This window comes from Carettochelys insculpta, chromosome 7, assembly GCF_033958435.1.
Source record: "Carettochelys insculpta isolate YL-2023 chromosome 7, ASM3395843v1, whole genome shotgun sequence".
Taxonomy (NCBI): Eukaryota; Metazoa; Chordata; order Testudines; family Carettochelyidae; genus Carettochelys; species Carettochelys insculpta.
Genome location: NC_134143.1, coordinates 76,373,453 through 76,394,263, shown reverse-complemented (window position 1 = coordinate 76,394,263; position 20,811 = coordinate 76,373,453). Strand labels below are relative to the sequence as shown.

The 20,811-nt window shown below is 47.7% G+C and overlaps 1 protein-coding gene across 1 annotated transcript in view; it reads right to left on the bottom strand.

Annotated features, from left to right (window-relative positions):
• Positions 1-488: 488 nt before the first annotated feature.
• The window catches only part of TCTN3 (tectonic family member 3), a 144,432-nt gene continuing 124,109 nt past the window's right edge, over positions 489-20,811 (bottom strand). Inside the window, exon 14 of the mRNA XM_074999389.1 lies at positions 489-1,510. Coding sequence (XP_074855490.1) covers positions 1,289-1,510 — 222 coding nt within the window. The 3' untranslated portion in view covers positions 489-1,288. The remainder of the gene's footprint in view (positions 1,511-20,811) is intronic.

Sequence of the window (20,811 nt, the reverse complement as noted above, 5' to 3'; positions counted from 1 at the left end):
GGACAGGGGATTGCCATCTTTAACAGTGAATACAAAATCTTCCTCCCATTCTGTCTTAAATTTTCTGTTTTCTTTGTCATGCTTATGTTTCTTACACAAAGCCTAGGTACTGCATGAGATTGCAGTCTCATAATAAATTGCAAATCTTTTCTAAAATATTTAACTTTAATCTCCAACTCTGACTGCTCACAATGGCCCATTTCATATATGCCATCCAACATTCACAATGGCGGTCGTTGCCAATACTGCCTTTCTGCTTGGACCTGAAGCAGTAGCACTTCCCAGTTTTAAAGAATCTTACACAACTACAGGTGGGGAGTGGTACTGAGCCCACAGGCCTGAGGAAGGAACTGGGAGGTTGGAAAAGAGAGCTACGAAGGCACCAAAGCATAAAATTCCCAGGAGAATAATCCCAGACGACAGAATCTCCATAATTTCTTACATCTTGTATGCACATCTTGCAAATAAAAACAATTTTTAAAGCAATGCATGTTCAACTGACACTTTTATTTTAAGAGGCTAATACAAAAATAGGAGATAAAGATTGGCACAGGGATTGACACACGGCCATCTTATTTAAAATGGGCCATAGTCCATGGGTCATTATAGTCTCACTCACTGAATAATGATTTGGATCCCATAACAAAAACATACATTCTAAAACCAGTCACAGGGGAGCTGGGGGTTTCATACAGAAGCTATCATTGAATAAATTACAACATATTTAAAAATATATGAATTACAATTGCACATGGGAAGATGAGGCTCTTCTATAATAGGGAGCTGAAAAAGTGAGTTCCAGACTCCTCACTAGTGAGGAGAGAAACCAGAAATGAAAGCCACACTTCTCTTAATACCTCGCAGCTTGGAAGGGTCTTTTTTTTCTTGTAGGAGACAGAATAAAGAGAATTCATTTTCATTCCCTTTTTTCTCTTCGTTCCACACAGAGACTGCTCTTTCTGCTTTCCTGTCTCACATGAGCATCACTGGCTTGACTTTCACAAATCTGCATAAAGGGGTTGCATAAATGGAAGAACCACAAGTGACAAAAGCATCTTTGGTCTGTGTCATATGCTGACTGTATCGCTGCTCGGTGAAACATCTGACTTTTCTAGCTGACAGATTTATTTGATGTTCACATGAACACAATGGAATATTTAGGTTACAGTCAACCAGTTGAGGAACAGACACCAGGTATTGCATCAGGATAGAGCAGAATGCAATGAGCCCCCCGATACTATATAGGCACAAATGTTGCCATTAAGAGAAGAGCACCAGGCTTCACTCTTCAGAAACTGAGAATGCTGCAGAGTGAGAGAGTCATCAGGAAAGCACCAGACATGTCTCCTCGACAACTTATCCCCCGACTCAGTGCTACCTTGAAGGGGAAGAAGAAGTCAAATGGGAGTTTCCAGTATGTGCTGGGCTGGCTACGTGGAGGTTCTGGCCATTCTGTCACATCAGTGAAGGCAACAACGGTTGTCAAAGGCACCATGGTCATGCTGGAGGACTGGAGAAAAAGAAAAACATCAACAGCTTAGCATGGCCAGAGCCACAGAGACATCTTCCGTCCTAGAGCATGTTTCTCCAGAGGTAATGTCTGCCGGAAATAACTGGTGTGGCTCTATATAGCAAGAAGTCTGTACCAGCTATTACTACCATCTTCTGCATATTGATCATATTTTTAAAGTCAAAAGAACTCTGACACTGTGGTCAGGCATATTACAGGTAAGTGTTTCAGTGAGGTATAAAAAATATACTACTTTCATTTGTGAGTATGCCCCTTTCTCTTCCCCCTTCAAAATGAAGAATTGGGCACTTTACAGAGAAGTACAGAAGAATAGTTATTTGGCCTGCAGTCGCTGTGGTTCTCCTAGATGTTTATGTCAGTGTTATTCCTACATGAGTGCACATGTACCTCATACGTGCAGGACTACACTTTTGGAATTGCTGATCTGTTGGGGTCACACATGCAATGCTGTGCACAGTGCTCAGGCTCTCATGAGAGTGTGCAAAAAGCAGAACAACCATGACACTCCCTCAGTCCCCTCATAATTTGAAGTTCCTGGTAACCAAGAACTCTCAGAGCAGGTCATGAAATCGATACTGACAACATTTTGAAGATTTACAGTATCTATATTGTAAATATGTCTATTTTTTCCCCACTGTAGGTGAGTGGCAAGTAATACCCCCTCAGGACAGTGGGAATGAGGGATTCCAGCTGCATCAGTCAAATAGGTATTGTTGTTCTACTCTCCTAAACTTGTCATTTGATCAGCTAAGTCCAAGGCACAGTGCTTGACAGAAGTCAGCAGCTTACTACACATCTCTGCCTTGAAAATGTCTGATGGGGCACATGTCTGAAAAAGGTGAAAGAAAATACCTGAATGCTGGTGCAGTTAGTCTTGATATATAATGGATAAATACACTCAACAAAAGACAGCTACATACCTTCTTGTAACTGTTGTTCTTTGAGATGCGATGTTCATGTCTATTCCAAATAGGTGTGCGTGTGTGGATGACGGCTGGAAAATTTTTGTCATTGCAGTGTCTGGGTGCTCAATATAGAGCTTTGCCAACCCCTCCCCTCCTCAGTTCCTTCTTACCAGCTACTCCAACAGTGGAGAAGGAAGGTGGGTATTGGAAGAACACACCACATCTTGGAGAATAACAGTTATGAGAAGGTATGTAACCATCTTTTCTTCTTCAAGTGCTTGTTGTTCATGTGTATTCCAATCAGATCATTCCCATGCCAATGGCTAGGTGATGGGGTCAGAGAGACCAGCTGATTGCAAAACTGCTGTCCCAAAGGCTGCATCATCTCTGGCTTACTGAGTAATGGCATAGTGCGCAATAAATGTATGTACTGAAGACCAAGTAGCAGCCCCTACAAATTCATGAGCAGGGATCTGGGCTAAAAAGGCCATGGAGAATGCTTGTGCTGTAGTAGAATGAGCTGTAATGGGCAGAAGTTATGCTGGGGTGACACTGAGTGACCCTTCATTCTGCCTGCCACTGCCACAAACTGGACAGATTTCTGGAACGGTCTGGTTCCGTCTATGTAGATCTAGGGTATGATGGCTCTGCTGCCTGGAAGTGGAGTGGGGTTTGGGATAAAACACAGGAAGGAAAATATCCTGGTTCAGTTGGAATTGAGATACCACCGTCGGAAGAAAAGTGGGATGCACTCTAAGTTGTACCTTGTTCTGAAAGAAAACAGTATATGGTCATTCTGAAGGGTGAGCTCTCAACTCTAGGACTCTCCTAGCCAAAGCAATGGCTACCAAAAATGCTACTTTACACAAAAGATGTAACAGGGACCAATTAGCCAATGATTCACGGGGGGACCCATAAGTTTACTAAGGACTAAGTTAAGATCCCAAGGAGGGACAGGTTGGCAAATGTATGGATAAAGGCCCTTAAAGAATCGAGTAACCATAGGGTTCACAAATAAGGAACAACTATGGGAAACAGGGTGGAAGGCAGAAATGGCTTCTAATTATACCCTTATTGAGGGAATGGACAGACCCTCTCTTTCCATTTATTCTGGATTATCTCCTACACTTGAATCAAGACTGTAGGAGGAGGAATATTTCTTTGTGTAGCCCATATGTAGAATCTCCACCGTTTAAGTAGGTATGTAACTCTAAGTCTTTATGCTGCCGATGAGGACGTAACTTCTTCTGATTAGGCCAGTTCAGGGGGATTTAGCCACTATGCCTCCATGCTGTGAGGTGAAGTGACTTTAGGTTCCAATGGTGAAGTCACCTGTGGTCCTGTGTGAGGAGATTTTGCCTCTGAGGCAGCACGATGGGTGTGTCCACTGACATGTAGAAAAGCATCTGGAGCTACAGCTGTATAGCTATAGCCAAGCTGGAGCAATAAGAATGATCTGTACATGCTCTCGTCTGATCTTCAATAGCACTCCCTGGAGCAATGGGATGGAAGGAAAGGTGTGCAGCAACAGGCTTTGCCAGAGGATATGAGAGCCATCTGTGGTGGAACCCTGACTCTGGCTCTAGAAGGAGAAAAACTGCTAATACTTCCTGTTGAGGTGAGAAGCAAACTGGTCTGTGAGGGGAAACCCCCACTTTTGGAAAATTGAGGCCACCACTTCAGTGCAAAGGGACCACTTACGATTATGGGAGGACCAGCTCAGGTGATCCACAAGGTTGTTGTACTGTCCTGGGCGGTAAGACATGTGCAGTAGAATAGGGTACTCTACGCAAAAGCCTCATATCTGGAGGGCTTCCTGGCACAGGGGAGAGGAGCATGTACACCTCTCTTTTGATATAGAATGTTGCCATTGTGTTGCCCATCCTAACAGACACACAATGGCCTGCAAAGCAATCCCTGAAAGTGTGAAAAGCCAAGCTTGCCCTGAGTTCCCCTGACATTGATGTGTAACTTGAGGTCTTCCAGAGACCATACACCCTGGGTCTTGAGACCTTCCAGACATCCACCAATCCCAAATCAGAAGTATTCATCACTAAAACTACTGAGGGTTGGGGGGCTGAGAAATGCAACTCCATGCACAAACCTCAGTTGGGTTGTTCCACTAAAGAAGGGAGTGAACTACTAGGTGAGGGAGGGTGGACTATTTCCACTTTGTCCCAGACTGCTTGATACACTGACGCTAACCACAACTGGAGCGGATGGAGCCTCAGTCTGGCTTGTTGTACTATGCAGATACATGCTGTTGTGTGGTTGAGATGTTTGAGGCAGATTCTGGCAGTGGTTGTGTAAGAAAATGGAGGGAATCCTCGACGAATACATTTTGGAGCACTTGGAAGAAGGGAAAGTGATCAAAAGTAGCCAACATGGATTCACCAGGGGCAAGTCCTGCCTCACCAATCTGATTAGCTTCTACGACGAGGTAACAAGCTCTGTGGACATGGGGAAGTTAGTGGATGTGATATACCTTGACTTCACCAAGGCTTTTGATACAGTATCCCACAACATTCTTGTCTATAAGTTAAGGAAATATGGATTGGATCCTTGGACTGTAAGATGGATAGAAAGCTGGCTTGGCAGTCGGGCCCAATGGGTAGTGGTCAATGGCCCTATCTGGATGGTGGTTGGTTTCAAGCGGAGTGCCGCAAGGCTCAGTTCTGGGGCCATTTTTATTCAACATCTTTATTAATGACGTGGATGAGGGACTGGATTGCACCCTCAGCAAGTTTGCAGATGACACAAAACTAGGGGGAGAGGTAGATACGTTGGAGGGTAGAGAGAGAATCCAGAGTGACATGGATAAATTGGAGGACGGAGCCACAAGAAATCTGATGTGGTTCAATAAGGAGAAGTGTAGAGTCCTGCATCTGGGGTGGAAGAATCCCAAGCATTGTTACAAGCTAGGGACCAACTCGCTCAGCAGCAGTATGGTGGAAAGAGACCCAAGGGCTATGGTGGATGAAAGGCTGGATATGAGTAAACAGTGTGCCCTTGTAGCCAAGAAGACTAACGGCATATTAGGGTGCATTAGGAGGAGCACTTCAAGCAGATCTAGAGAAGTAGTTATTCCCCTCTTATTCGGCACTGGTGAGACCACTTCTTGAATAACGTGTCCAGTTTTGGGCTCCCCAGTGTAAAAAGGATGTGGATTTGCTGGAGCAGGTTCAGCGGAGGGCAACAAAAATGATTAAGGGGCCAGAGCACTAGACCTATGAGGATTGGCTGAGGGATTTGGGCTTGTTTAGTTTACAGAAGAGAAGACTTAGGTGTGATTTAATAGCAGCCTTCAACTTCCTAAAGGGGAACTCTAAAGAGGAGGGTGAGAAACTGTTTTCAGTAGTGTCAGATGGCAGAACAAGGAGTAATGGTCTGAAGTTGAAGAGGGAGAGGTGTAGGTTAGATATTAGGAAAAACTACTTCACCAGGTGGGTGGTGAAGCATTGGAATGCGTTGCCTAGACAGGTGGTGGATTCTCCATCCCTTGAGGTTTTTAAGTCCTGGTTGGGATGACTTAGTGAGGGTTGATCCTGCTTGAAGCAGGGGGCTGGACTAGATGACCTCCTGAAGTCCCTTCTAGCCCTGTGATTGTGATTCTGTGAGGACTGTTGCAACAGCACCAATGCCAAGGTCAACAGCACAGGTATAACTCTGGAAGGCACCAGCATGGAAGAATATCAGCACTGACAGAGGGACTGACATCGCCACAGGTACCAAAATCTGTGGCACTGGGACTACTAGTGCCACAGAGGGAACCTTTGATGGTGTCATCACCTTTGCTAGCAGTCCTAAAAGCAGGACAAAGGAAGCAGAAGGCACAGAGGAAGATGCCAAATGGTGCCCCTAGAAATCCCACTGTGACTGATGAAAAGTCCAGGGGGTCCAGGGCCAACATGAGACGTTCTGACACTGTGGAGGCACTGTGCCAAATGGTGGGAAAATTGGTACCTTGATGTGGATCTTCCAGAACTGCACCCAAAGTGGTAAGAGTCTGACGCTGAGGCAGAAGTCTCCAACACCAAAGACCATGGTAGAGCTGAGGTGGCACTGATGGGCCACTGGGAGCTGTACTATCTACTAGGAGCCTGAAGTTCAGTACTCGGCAATGAGGAATGCCTCAGCATCATTGCTGGCTTCCCCTTAGATATGGCCCACAGGCATGATGGGCACCACCGGCATCAGTGACTTGTCTTGCCTAGGAAAAGTAAATGATGCCATACATTTGGTTGCTTGAAAAGCCTCAGGTGTTGAAGGCTCCTGCAGCAGGCCCAGTCACTAGTAAGGCTGTGGAATCAACCAGTCATCCACGGGGTAAATTGACATTGCCTGGCAGGGGAATTAGAGGGATGGTCAGCCATCTGGCTTCTTTCTTTTTTGAGGCACTGGAGATCAGGAGCAGTGCTGACTAGACAACTTCTGTATTGACGAGTGGTAGTGTCTCAGGATGTTCCTCCTTGGTGCCATGGCTGACAGTGCCAGGGCACTATGAGCCAATGAAGATGTGCTTGGCGCCAGATCCCAAGGGCCAGGGCTGGATTGAAGGCACAGAGCCTTCTGCATTAATAAGACTTTGAGCTACTGCCTTATGTCTTTTACTGTCCTTGGTCGAAATTCTCAACAAATGCGACAGCGCTCTTTTTGGTGACCCTCCCCCAAGCAATGCAGCAGGAGAAATGTGGGTAAATTTCTGGTATGTGCCTGGAGCAGTCCTGACAAGTCTTGAACCTTGCAAACAGTGGCATACCATGGCTCTGAGGACAACAGAGAGAATAACTCCTCTGGGGGGAAATGACCCCTATGTAGGGTTAATACTTCTGCCTTACTAACTATATACACTAATTAAATAGGAAAAAAAAACTATTTACAAAGAGAAAAGGTAACTGGTGCACTTGGTGAGCAAGAGCTATGGGAGTTCCAGCCTACTATCTCTGGCAGTAAGAAAGAACAGAGGAGGGCTGGTGTTGGCAGGGTACTATATTGGGTACCATGAAGGAAATCATCCTAGGAATCAAGAGAATTAGTGGGAAGGAGCACAAGGAAATCCTTGTTCCACTGTAGCAGGAGGGCATATGTTATCATCCTTGGATTCAGAAAACACGTGGAGCAAAAGTTCTAGCATTCTGTGCTGTCATTAATGGTGAAAAGGTCTTTCATGGGAGTCTCCATGGCTAGAGTATCAGTTCTGTGTTGGCTCTGTGTAAGGACCTTTCCTGGCTGGTAACAGACTGTCCTGTTCAGGAAATCTGCTAAGTTGCTGTTCACTCCTGGGAGGTGAATGGACACTTGTGTTACTGAGGGTACTAATTCCAGACACAGGTAACCACTTGGCTGAGGCGCAAGGAACAGGTGTCTTGTTATTTGTGATGTTGTTGGATGACTTGTTGTTTGTGATGTTGTTGTATGACTGTCATATTATCTGTGAAGACCTGCATTATCAAGTTCGAGGACAGTGCAGGAGTGTCAGATGGGCTAGTCGGATGACTCAGATCTTGAACATTCATATATAGCCCCATGTCATTTAGGGATAAGGTGTCTTTAATTTGCAAGTGGTCCAAGTGAGCCTCCCAATCTGTCATTAATGCATCCACAAGCCAAGTCTTTTTTGGAGAGGGGATTGTAAAGTTTGTTAATGATATCAAATGGAGAGGAATTGCAAGTGCTTTTGAGGATAGGATTAGAATTCAACATGACTCGGACAAACTACAGAAATGGTTTGAAGTGAACAGGATGAAATTCAATGACTACTGAAAAGTACTCCTCTTAGGCTGGGAACTTCAGCCAATGGGAGCTGGGGGGTACTTGCGGGGTGGGGGCAGTACCCAGAGCTGCCTGACCATGATTCCACATAGGAGCCAGTCAAAAGGGGGACATGCCGCTGCTTCCCAGAACTGCTTGAGGAGGTAAGCACAGGCTGGAGCCTGCACCTCTGAGCCTCCCTCCATGTCCCAGCCCTCTGCCCTAGCCCTGATCCCACTCTCACACTCTGAACCCCTTGGTCCCAGCTGGGAGACCTCTCCTGCACCCCAAACCCCTTATCACCAGCTGCACCCCCATGCAGACCCCTCACCTCCTTCCATACTCTAACTCCCTGCTCTAGCCCAAAGCATGCTCCTATCAGCTCGGCCTGGCTTTACCATTGCCAAGGTGCAGGGCTTTTCTTCTGCTTGAATGCCACACAACGGTATTCTGGCAACTTTTTCCCCTGGGTGGGTGGTGGCGCCACATGAGGAGCTGCTCTGGGCAGCTTGCACATGGCTAGGTCGTGTGAGAAGCCGCTCTGGACGGCTTGCACATGGCCAGGTCGCATGAGCACTTGCTCTGCGCAGCTCACACATGGCCGTGCCATGCCAGAAGCCACTGTGGGTGGCACACACATGGGTTTGCTGTGCTGGAAGGTGCTCTGGGCAGCTGGTGTATGGCCAAGCTGCACTGTGCTGAGAGCCATTCTGGGAGGCTTGTGCATGGCTGTACCATGCCGGAAGCTGCTCTGGGCAGCTTGCACACAGAATCATAGGGCTGGAAGGGACCTCAGGAGGTGATCTAGTCCAGCCCCCTTCCCCAAGCAGGATCAACCCCAATTAAGTCATCCCAGCCAGGACCTTGTCAAGCCAGGACTTAAAAACCTCTAGGGATGGAAAATCCACCACCTCTCTAGACGAGCATTCCAGTGCTTCACCACCCTCCTGGTGAAGTAGTTTTTCCTAATACCCAATCTACTCCTCTCCTTCTGTAACTTCAGACCATTGCTCCTTGTTGTGCCATCTGTCACCACTGAGAACAGTCTCTCTCCACCTTCTTTAGAGCTCCCCTTCAAGAAGTTGAAGGCTGCTATCAAATCACCCCTCATTCTTCTCTTCTGAAAACGAAATAAGCCCAAATCCCTCAGCCTCTCCTCACAGCTCTTGTGCTCCAGCCCCTTAATCATTTTTGTTGCCCTCCGCTGAACCTGCTCCAGCAAATCCACATCCTTTTAATACTGGGGTGCCCAAAACTGAACACAATATTCCAGATGTGACCTCCCCAGTGCAAAGAGAGGGAACCACCACTTCTTTAGGTCTGGTCTGGTCTGGCTATGGTCTGAAGAAGTGGGTCTGTCCCTCGAAAGCTCACCTAATAAACTATTTTGCTAGTCTTTAAAGTGCTACTTGACTGCTTTTTGTTTTGATAGTGTATAGACTAGCACGGCTTCCGCTCTGTTACTTCTCTAGATCTGCTTGCTATGCTGCTCCTAATTCACCCTAGTATGTCATTAGCCTTCTTGGCTACAAGGGCATACTGTTTAATCATATCTTAGAGTCAGTCCCCAACCTATAACAATGCTTGGGATTCTTCTGTCCCAAGTGTAGGACTCTACACTTCTCCTTGTAGAACCCCATTAGATTTATTTTGGCCCAGTCCTCATAAGAATGACCATTAATGGGTCAAACCAAAGGTCCATCTAGCCCATCCTGTCTGGCGACAATGGCCAGTCCCAGGTGCCCCAGAAGGGTGGACCGAAGACAATGATCAAGAAACTTGTCTCCTGCCATCCATCTCCAGCCTCTGAGAAACAGAGGCCAATGACATCATTCCTACCCCCTGGTGTAGCCAGACAGAACCCCTCCCCCTTTTGCTCTACTCCATCTTGCCTTCCCTAGGTGCTTCAGAGCACGAAAGGGTTAAAAGGAATAGCCCAGCCCTGGAATACCCGAGAGCGCAGATGGGCTTATCTTAGCCACGGTCTTTAAAGCTCCAGAGCAAAGCTAAGAACAATGCACTAATTAACAGCTGGGCCTCGGCCTGCCCTTGGCTAATTACCATCAGTTGATTCACCAGAACACTTGTCCCAGACAGGAGAAAAATCTCCCGGCCCATTAAGGAATAAATGCCCTCAATTGTCTACCTCACAGGTGTAAACTATGCCTTTGAACTGCCTGTAAAAACCAGCATCAGACAGTTTAATTCAATTAAACCAAGAAAAAAGCCTACATGACCCAATGAGTATAAAAGAGGGGTCCAGAAGACCCCCTATTTAAGCTCCAAACATCTTTCCTGCCGGACAGAAGGGTGGGGGTCTCCCCAGGGATACCCAACTCCTGGAGAAAAAGAGACAAAGAACTTCTTCCCAAGGGATTCAGAGAAAAACTGGCCAAGCCACATTGGTAACACAGGGGTGAGGATAAGACCTGCTAGGTATTTTACTTTTTACTTCCTTTGCGTGCATTTAACAAGCATAGATCTATAAATTAGAGTGTATGCTAACTATTTGTAATCAAAGTATAGTAGTAGTAGTAGTAGGCATCCTTCAGTCTGCATAGACTATGGATCGCGCCCTTCATAGTTTCAATTGTGGGCTTCATTTACAGCGTCTACTGTGACTATGAAGACCCACATGAGAGTGACAGTCCTTGCTGCATCTCTTGCAGATGTGGTGGGTGTCTGGCAAGTCCTTATTGTGCTTTCTGTGCACTCGCTTCTCCTCTGCTAGCTGTCTGATCCTCATCTCGCCCTTCTGAAGGCCCTTGTATAACCCCTGCCCCCATCTGCTGCGGACGTCTGCTAGTTCTTCCCAGTTGTCCAGCTCGATGTCTACCTCTCTGAGGTCTCTCTTGCAGACATCTTTGTAGCGCAACTGGGGGCATCCGGGGGGTCTTTCGCCAGAGGCTAGCTCACCATACATGATGTCTTTTGGAGTCCTTCCATCGTTCATCCTGTGGACGTGGCCAAGCCAGCGGAGCCGACGCTGCCTGAGGAGGGTGTGCATGGTTGGGATTCCAGCTTGATCGAGGATGGCGGTGTTGGTCACTCTGTCCTTCCATGATATTCCAAGGATGCGCCTGAGGCAGCGCAAGTGGAAGACGTTCAGCCTCTCTTCCTAGCAGGCATACAGAGTCCAAGTCTCGCTGCCATAAAGGAGGGTGCTGAGGATGCAGGCTCTGTAGACTTACATTTTGGTGTGGGTGTACAGCTTGTTGTTATTCCACACTCTCTTGCTGAGTCTGGACAGAGTTGTGGCCACTTTTCCAATTCTCCTATTTAGCTCAGTGTCCAACAACAGGGTGTCAGTGATGGTGGACCCGAGGTAAACGAACTCGTGGACGACTTCTAACGTATAGCTGTCAATGCTGATTGATGGGGATTCAGCAACATCCTGACCGAGTACGTTTGTCTTCTTTAGGCTGATGGTAAGCCCAAAGTCCTTGAACGCTTTGGAGAACAGATCCAGCAGTTTTTGAAGCTGGTCTTCTGTGTGAGACACTACAGCAGCATCGTCTGCGAACAGCATGTCTCTGATGAGGACTTCCCGCACCTTAGACATAGCTTTCAGCCTTGCAAGATTAAAAAGTTTCCCATCAGATCTTGTGTGCAGCAAGATGCCCTCTGTTGAAGATCCAAAGGCAGGCTTCAGGAGGAGTGCGAAGAAGATCCCGAACAATGTCGGAGCAAGCACGCATCCTTGTTTGATGCCGCTCCTGATTCTTAGAGCATCCGATAAAGCGCTGTCATATTGGATGGTTCCTCTCATGTCTTCGTGGAACAACTGGATCATCTTGAGTAACCGTGGAGGACAGCCTATCTTGTGAAGCAGTTTGAACATGCCATCCCTGCTGACCAAGTCAAAGGCCTTGGTCAGGTCAATGAAGGCTATGTAGAGTGGCTTCCTCTGCTCCCTGCATTTCTCCTGCAGCTGCCTTAGAGAGAAGACCATGTCAACGGTAGACCTCTCTGCGCGGAATCAACACTGCGATTCAGGGTACACCCTCTCAGCAATCTTCTGGAGTCTGCCAAGGATGACGCGAGCGAACAGTTTACCAGTGACGCTTAGGAGGGAGATTCCATGGTAGTTGTTGCAGTCTCTTCTGTCTCCTTTGTTCTTATACAAGGTTACAATGTTAGCGTCGCGCATATCCTGTGGAACCTCACCCTCTTTCCAGCACAGGCACAGTAGCTCATGTAGGGGTTCCAGGAGTGTGTCTGCGGCACACTTGATTACCTCTGGTGGTACACCATCCTGGCCAGGGGCCTTTCCTGCTGCAGTGCTGTCAATGGCTCTCTTCAGTTCATCCACAGTCGGTTCCTGATCCAGTTCATCCATTACTGGTAGGAGCTCGACGGTGTCGAGGGCTGCGTCAACCACAACGTTTTCACGTGAGTACAGCTCGGAGTAGTGCTCAACCCAGCGCTCCATCTGTTTTGGCTTTGTCAGCAATGACTTCACCAGATTTGGATTTCAGAGGTGCCATCTTGTTCTGGGTGGGTCCTAATGCCTTCTTCATACCCTCGTACATTCCTCTGAGATTACCAAAGTCGGCACAGGTCTGGATGCTGCTGCATAGCTGGAGCCTGTGGTTGTTGGCACAGCGCCTGGCTGTCTGCTGTACTGTTCTTCTGGCCGCTCTAAGTGCTTGCTGGGTACTCTGGCTCGGTGAGCGTTTGTACTCCAGGAGTGCAGCACGCTTCTTTTCAATGACTGGAATCATCTCATCGGAGTTAGCTTCGAACCAGTCGTTCGTGTTTCCAGCTCTTCTTCCAAACACCGACAAGGCCGTGTTGTAAACTGTATCCCTCAGATGTTGCCATTTGGATGTCACATCGGCGCCCCAAGGGCCGCTGCGCAGATTTTCCTGGAGGGTCTCGCTGAACTTTTCAGCTTTCTCCGAGTTTGCTGTCTTTCTGGCATCAATGCAGGGCCGTCCAGGAGGTTTAGAGCAGTACAGCTTCTTGGGTCTCAGCTTGAGCTTGGAGCAAACTAGCGAGTGATCTGTATCACAGTCAGCACTATGATAGCTGTGTGTCAGAAGGACGTTTTTGAGATTATTACGCCTAGTGATGACCACGTCTAGTTGATGCCAGTGCTTCGAGCGTGGGTGTCTCCATGACACTCTGTGCTGCGGCTTCGTTTGGAAGAATGTGTTTGTGATGCACAGATTATGGTACGTGCACAGTTCAAGGAGACACTGTCCATTGTCATTCATTTTTCCCACACCGAAGTGTCCTAAGCAGGAAGGCCATGAGGCCCAATCAGCTCCAACTCTTGCATTGAAGTCACCCAAGATGTACAGTTGTTCACAGCAGGTATTAAATCTAAGTATAAACCTTGTAACAATTGTAACCACAAGAGCTTAACTCACTAGGTAAACAAACAAACATTGTAACAGTAAGAAATTAACTTTTTAAATAAATAAACAAAGTAATTGATTAAGTGGTAACCTAACTCCTCCTGTTACTGTGCAAACTAAACACAAAACAAAAAACCTAGCTGCTTTTTAGCAGTTCTCAGCCTGGTCACTACTGAGCTCTGCCCTGGCAGCTGAAATCTCATATTAATACAAGGGCACAGCGGCATCTCACCTAACCATCAGCTAACAAAAACTGGCGTAGTGGAATTGCAGGATTTGTGATATCGGTTTATAGTACAGTAACATGAAGCCAGTCATAATCAGCACTGATTTCAGTAAGGTAGAAAAGAGTTTTGCACAGGAAGGTTGGGGTGACCCAAAGTGGGATAAGGAGATGTTAGAAAAAAACTGGGGTGATGTAGAGGAACTGTGGTCACAGTTCTGTGTGTGGAGGAATGCTTGTAAGTTGAAGAAAGGTGAAGGGAAAGGAGCCTGTATCTGGCTGTTAAAGAGTGCCCTGCAGGCAGCATGTAGAAGTCATAGGGAAGTAAAACTGGAGCTGGAAAGAGTGCAGAGGGAGAGAGATGAGTTGCGGCAGTGATGCCAGAATTTAGATACCCGGGTACGCCTGCTGAGTAAGGATGTGTGCCAACTAGAGGAGCACCTAGTTCCTCTGGTAAAGGAGGAAGGAATAGAGCGAAGAGCAAATCTAGGCACATTAATAGAGCCAAAGTAGAGGCTGCTCTCTGACTAGACCCAGAGGAGTGGGATGGGGACATTTGGAATTCCTCAGAGCATGAGTATTCCAGCAACCTCTCTCATGAGATAGAGAAAACCCCCATTTGCATGAAACCTATTGTTACTTATCAAAAGGATCGCACTCCTAAAAAGGAGGCGGCTGCGGGGAATGAAACTGACAGCAGTTCCTCTTCTGAGTGTGATAAGCTGAAACAGCGGCCAACCCAAATTACTACTCGGAGCTATGAGCCAGCCGAGCTAAGAAAGATTCAGGAAGAGTTTATTAAGAAGCCTCGGGAGGGAGTAATAGAGTGGCTAGTCCAAATATAGGATGCAGGAGCCGGCCATGCACAACTGTCCTCCCAAAAATGTGGAAGGGTTAATATGGGGGCAGGAGTATTCTTCACCCCCAGAGACAGGGAAGGTCCAAAGTCTATCTGAACTTTTGTCTGTAGATGGGCATGGGAAATTCACCCCTCTGACTGAGGTGAACCCACTGGCACCCCTTGGACCAACGGGGATGGACTTAAAGAAGCCCTACAGACCATATCCACGATGGCTATGCTTTGGGGTGATGGTCCTGGAAGGGGGGAAGAAGGGAGCCCATGGGAGCAGATAGTTGTAACAGCAAATTTACAACCCATAATTAAAGGAGCTCCCGGATTTTATAAAGCCCTACCAGTAGCTGAGAAAAATCATGCTCAGAATAACCAAATTACCTATCACTCCTTACTTGGGAATATGCTTAAGAACCTACGAGAATGGGGGAAGGACGAGATAACACCACAGGCATCACAACCCACAGCTAAGGTACAGAGCCTAACAGGAGATCCTTGGGGTACGCAAGGAGGCTTTAAGCCCAAGCGAGAAATAACCCCAGAGAAAAAGGAACTAAAAACCAAATTGTGGAAGCAGTGTTTAGATCTGGGATACCCCAGAGACCTGCTGCATGGGATGCCAACTGGAAAGTTAAAAATCTTGGCAACCTCAAAGGGCACTGAGTGGGGGAAAACAGCAGTAATGCCTAGTGCTCCTCCCAGCTCAGACACCCCTTACTCACCACTAAGGCATCAATTACATAAACTGATAACCATAATTAAAATTAACCAGGGAAACTAAATAGCGGGGGTCAAACCTCTCTCTGCATAAATCAACTTAAAATCAGCAGAGGAGGGAAGTACCAGCAATGACCCCCGGATCCTAGTAACAGTAAATAATACAACTACTGTGTCTTTTCTAGTAGCTACTGGAGCCCAACTGTCCATGATTAAAAGAGAAAACTTTCTTGGTCCTCCACCTTCTGGTCAGAGAAATGTGCTAGTCACAGGGGTAAATGGCACTATTGTGTCCCATCCCCTGGTTAAAGTAAAATTGGATATTCCCTTAAATCCCTACAGACAGCCCCGGAAGCATGAAGTAATACTTGGGAATGCTAATATCCTTGGCATGGATATTCTGAGGGGCAAGAGGGAATCGTTAATGGAAAAAGGTGGGCATGTGGAGCTGGCTGTAAACCTAGCACAACAGCTCTGGACGAGGGGAAAGCTCCCCTCTGTCATGTAAACCTGCTAGCCCAAGCTCCTCCCCTCCCCCCATCAGCTGTAACTAATGTAAAGCAGCATAATGTCCCAGCTAAACCTGTGGCTCCTGTAACAAAATTGATTAAAAACCTAGAGAAACAGGGAATATTAATTCGGACGCACTCCCCACACAAATCACCAGTGTGGCCAGTAAAGAAGCCTAATGGCAAATGGAGGCTCACTGTAGACTACCGCAAACTAAATAGCAACCCTGGACCCCCAACTGCAGCAGTCCCCAGTATAGTAAACATTGTAAATAACATACAAACCTGAAGCAAACAGTGGCTAGCTGTACTGGATGTAAAGGACATGTTTTTCATGGTCCCCCTACAGCCTGCAGATCAGGACAGATTTAATTTCACCTGGTAAGGCATCCAATATACTTTCACGAGGATGCCACAGGGATTCAAACATTCACCCACAATATGCCACGGTGCATTATCAAAAGTCCTAGATGGTTTAACCATGCCACATAAGGCCAAATATTACAGTATATTGATAACATTTTGATTGGTGGGGATTCATGTAAAAAACTACAGAAAGCCATGGACAGGGTAAAGACAGTACTAGAAAACCTTGGATTAGATTTACCTCCAAATAAGTGCCAAGGTCCCTCCCATGAGGTGAAATTCCTAGGCACCGTCTGGATGGGAGGGCAAAGGTTGGTGCCTGACAAAACTGTAAAGAAACTCAGCCAGGCACTGTCACCCGAGGACAAGGCTCAACTAAAACAAATTCTAGGAACTTTGGGGTTTTGGAGAAAACATGTGCCAAGCTTTGCTGTAATTGCCCGGCCACTATACAATCTGTTAAAGAAAAGTGCCACTTGGGAATGGACCTCTGCTCACAAGGAGGCATTAAGGCAATTGATAAGTGAAATTCATACTTATCAAGCCCTGGGTCCAATCCACCCCGATGACCCATGTCTTACTGTAGAAATCACAAGAATGTCTTATGCCCTATGGCAAGAGAGTGACGCACCCCGACGCCCCATTCAATTCAGTTCAAAGTCATGGCAGGGGTCACAGGCAAATTACACTCCATATGAGAAAGTGCTCCTGGCAGCCTACACGGCTTTAAGGGAAACTAAGAAACTAACTCAAACTCAAAACATAACTATTCACATCCCTCTTCCAATTATTAAACCCATATTGGAAGGAAAGGAGCTACCGCCAGGTGTGGCACAAAAAAAGAGAAGTTACTCACCTGTGTAGTAACGATGGTTCTTCGAGATGTGTCCCCGTGGGTGCTCCACAGTCGGTGTCGGGCTCGCCCCGGCGCCGCAGATCGGAAATTTCCAGCAGTCTCCATCGGGTCGCGCATGTGCCGATGTGCGTCAGTCCTTCGCGCGCTTACGGTCACGTGCGCGATCCGGTCCCCGCCAGTTCCTGATCAACCGCTCCGGATGCCTCTGAAAAACACAAAACAGAGCTCCGAAGTGGGGAGGAACGGGTGGGTAGTGGAGCACCCACGGGGACACATCTCGAAGAACCATCGTTACTACACAGGTGAGTAACTTCTCTTTCTTCTTTGAGCGGTCCCCATGGGTGCTCCACAATAGGTGACTACCCAGCAGTAACCCCAGAAAAGGAGGTGGGTACCCGATTTATGTGCAGCTTGCCCTTGAAAGGACTGCTGTCAACAGGCGAGTATCCTCATCAAACACCCGGTGTATGGCATAGTGCTTGGCAAAGTAGGATGACCAAGTCGCTGCTCTGCAGATGTCTCTCAGTGCGATTCCCTTGAAGAAGGCCGTCGACGCCGCCATTGCTCTAGTGGAGTGAGCCCTAGGCGGAACTGGCAGAGGAGTCTTGCGAAGCTCATAGCACAGTCTTATGCAGGATACGATGTGGTTTGAAATCCTCTGTGAAGATAGGCCTTCCCCTTTCGACCTGGCTGCAAGGGACACCAGGAGTCTGTCCGTTTTCCGGAAAGGCTTGGTCCTATCTATGTAAAAGGCTAACGCCCTTCTCACATCTAATAAGTGCAGCCGTGCCTCCGTACTGGAGTTATGAGGCTTAGGATAAAACAAGGATAATACTACTGGTTCATTAATGTGGAACTCTGAACAGACCTTTGGAACGAAGGCTGGATGTAATCGTAAGACCACCGCTTCCTTTGAGAACACTGTGCAGGGTGGTGTGACCATTATTGCTGCAAGCTCGCTCACCCGAGGGGCTGACGTAATAGCAAGCAGGAAGGTTGTCTTCATGGTAAGTAACCAGAGGGGGACCATGGCCAATGGTTCAAAGGGCGGTCCCGACAGCGTGTGGAGGACCAAGTCCAAACTCCATGACGGCAGCATCGGTTTCCGAGGGGGATACAGATTTGCCAACCCCTTTAGGAAACGCATGACAACAGGATGGGCGAACATGGTTGACCCTCCCTCTTCGTGTCGAAAAGCTGATATAGCCGCAAGATGAACCTTTATCGAGGATAGAGAGAGCCCCTCTCGTCTGAGTTCTAGCAGGTAGTCCAGAATTGTAGTTATAGGGGCGTCCAGAGGTGTCAACTGCTTGGAAGAGCACCAGGAGGTAAATCGTGTCCACTTGTGCTCATAAGTCCTTCTGGTGGAAGTCCTCCGACTACACTCCAGGACTTGCTTCACTCCCTCCGAACATGTGCTCTCTAGAATGCTGAGCCATGGATTGACCATGCCTGTAAGCGGAGTCCCTGCGGGTGTGGATGCAGTATTGACCCCCGAGCCTGTGTGAGAAGGTCCGGTACTGCCGGTAGGGGAAACGGCCAGCGACGTGCCATGTGCAGAAGCAGCGGGAACCACTGTTGTAGATCCCAGGTTGGGACTATGAGTATCATGCGTGCTCTCTCCCTTTTGGCTTTCTCCAAAACCTTGTGTATGAATGTTGTGGGAGGGAACGCATAGAGTAGAGGGCCCTTCCATGGGATCACGAAGGCATCCCCCAAGGATCCCTGTCCTATGCCCGCTCTGGAGCAGTACCAGGGACACTTCTTGTTGTTGTGAGTGGCAAACAAATCGATTTGGGGAAACCCCCATTTGTGAAACACTCGGTGGAGCAGGTCGGAACGGATCTGCCACTCGTGCGTGGGCACAGAGTGTCTGCTGAGTTGGTCCGCCTTTACGTTGTGGACGCCCAGCAAGTATGAAGCTCTTAGGGTTATATTGTTGGCAATGCACCAGTTCCACAACCGGACAGCCTCCGCACAGAGTGCACTAGATCTGGCCCCTCCTTGTCGGTTTATATAAAACATGGTGGAGGTGTTGTCAGTATTTATCCCGACTACTTTTCCGCACAGGTAGTTTCGAAAACGCCTGCACGCACTGAACACTGCTCTGAGCTCTAGTATGTTTATATGCAGTGTCTTCTCCACAGGGGACCATAAACCTTGAGTGACTTTGCTGCCCATGTGCGCTCCCCATCCCATATGGGATGCATCTGTTGTGAGAAAAATGGTAATTTGCGGTTGGCGGAAAGGCACCCCTACTAGTAGGTTCTTGGGGTTTGCCCACCATGCCAGTGACCTTCGCACCTCCATTGTGGGTGATACCATCCTGTGAACGGTATGGGCTGTTGGTTTGTACACACTCGCCAACCAATGCTGCAAGCCTCGCATGTGCAGTCTGGCGTTTTGTACCACAAATGTGGTGGTCGCCATGTGCCCCAACAGCTGTAGACATGTTAGGATTGGAACAGTGGGTCTGTACGTTATTACTTGTGCCAGGGATTTGATGGCGCGAAAACGGGCATCAGGCAGGTATACCCTTGATGTAGCAGAGTCTATTTGGGCCCCTATAAATTCCATATTTTGCGTGGGCTCAGTTTCTGACTTCAAGAGGTTGATAATGAAGCCCAGTGAGGTAAATGTGTTTGTGGTAATGTGTATCATTCGTAAGACCTCTGCCTTGGAAGTTCCTTTCAGCAGGCAGTCGTCTAAGTACGGAAAAATGAAAACACCTTGTCTGTGTAGATACGCTGATACGACCGCCAGGGTTTTGGTGAAAACTCTGGGTGCTGAAGAGAGACCGAATGGAAGGACTCTGTACTGGAAATGTTCTCTGCCTACTGTGAACCGGAGGAAACGTCTGTGCGCCGGATGAATTGTTATATGGAAATATGCATCCTGTAAGTCAAGGGCTGCAAATCAGTCTCCATCGTCCAGTGCCATAATTATGGAAGCAATTGTAGTCATTTTGAAGCGCTGTTTCCGCAAATACCGGTTGAGGGCCTGTAAATCCAGGATGGGCCTCCAACCTCCTGTCTTCTTCTGTGTCAGGAAGTACCAGGAGTAGAAGCCTTTCCCCTGGAATTGTTCCGGTACTCTCTCCACCACCCCTATGAACAAGAGGTGGTCCACTTCCTGTTTTAGCTTTGTGTGGTGAGAGGGATCCTTGAAAAGGGGCCTGGTGGGAGAGTTCGGTGGTGGCAATGATTGAAAAGGGATTGTGTACCCCGTGGCTATAATCTCCAAGACCCATCTGTCTGTGGTGATGCTTTGCCATTGAGAGTAGAATGGCTTGAGTCGATGGTGAAACATATGTTGAGATTGGCACTGAGAGACGATCTTGGTTTTGCAGTCCCCGACGTACCTGTCAAACCTGCTGTCTTATGTTTTGTCCGGAGGGGGCACGGCCCTGCTGTGGCCGACATCTAGGGGCCTTGTACTGCTGTTGGCACCCCGATCATACCCCCGTTGATACTGAGTCCGCTGTGGTTGATAAGTGTAATGCCGTTGCTGAGGGTAAAGCTTCTTCCTCCTGTACGGCAGGGTGTATATACCCAGGGTCCTAAGAGTAGCTCTCGAGTCCTTACTAGAGTGTAGAACCGAGTTAGTTGATTCTGCAAATAACTTCTGCCTGTCAAAAGGAAGATCTGCGATTTTTACTTGCAGATCCTTGTGAATTCCGGACGTCTGGAGCCACGATTCCCTGCGCATTACCACCGCAGTGGCTGCGGAACGAGCCA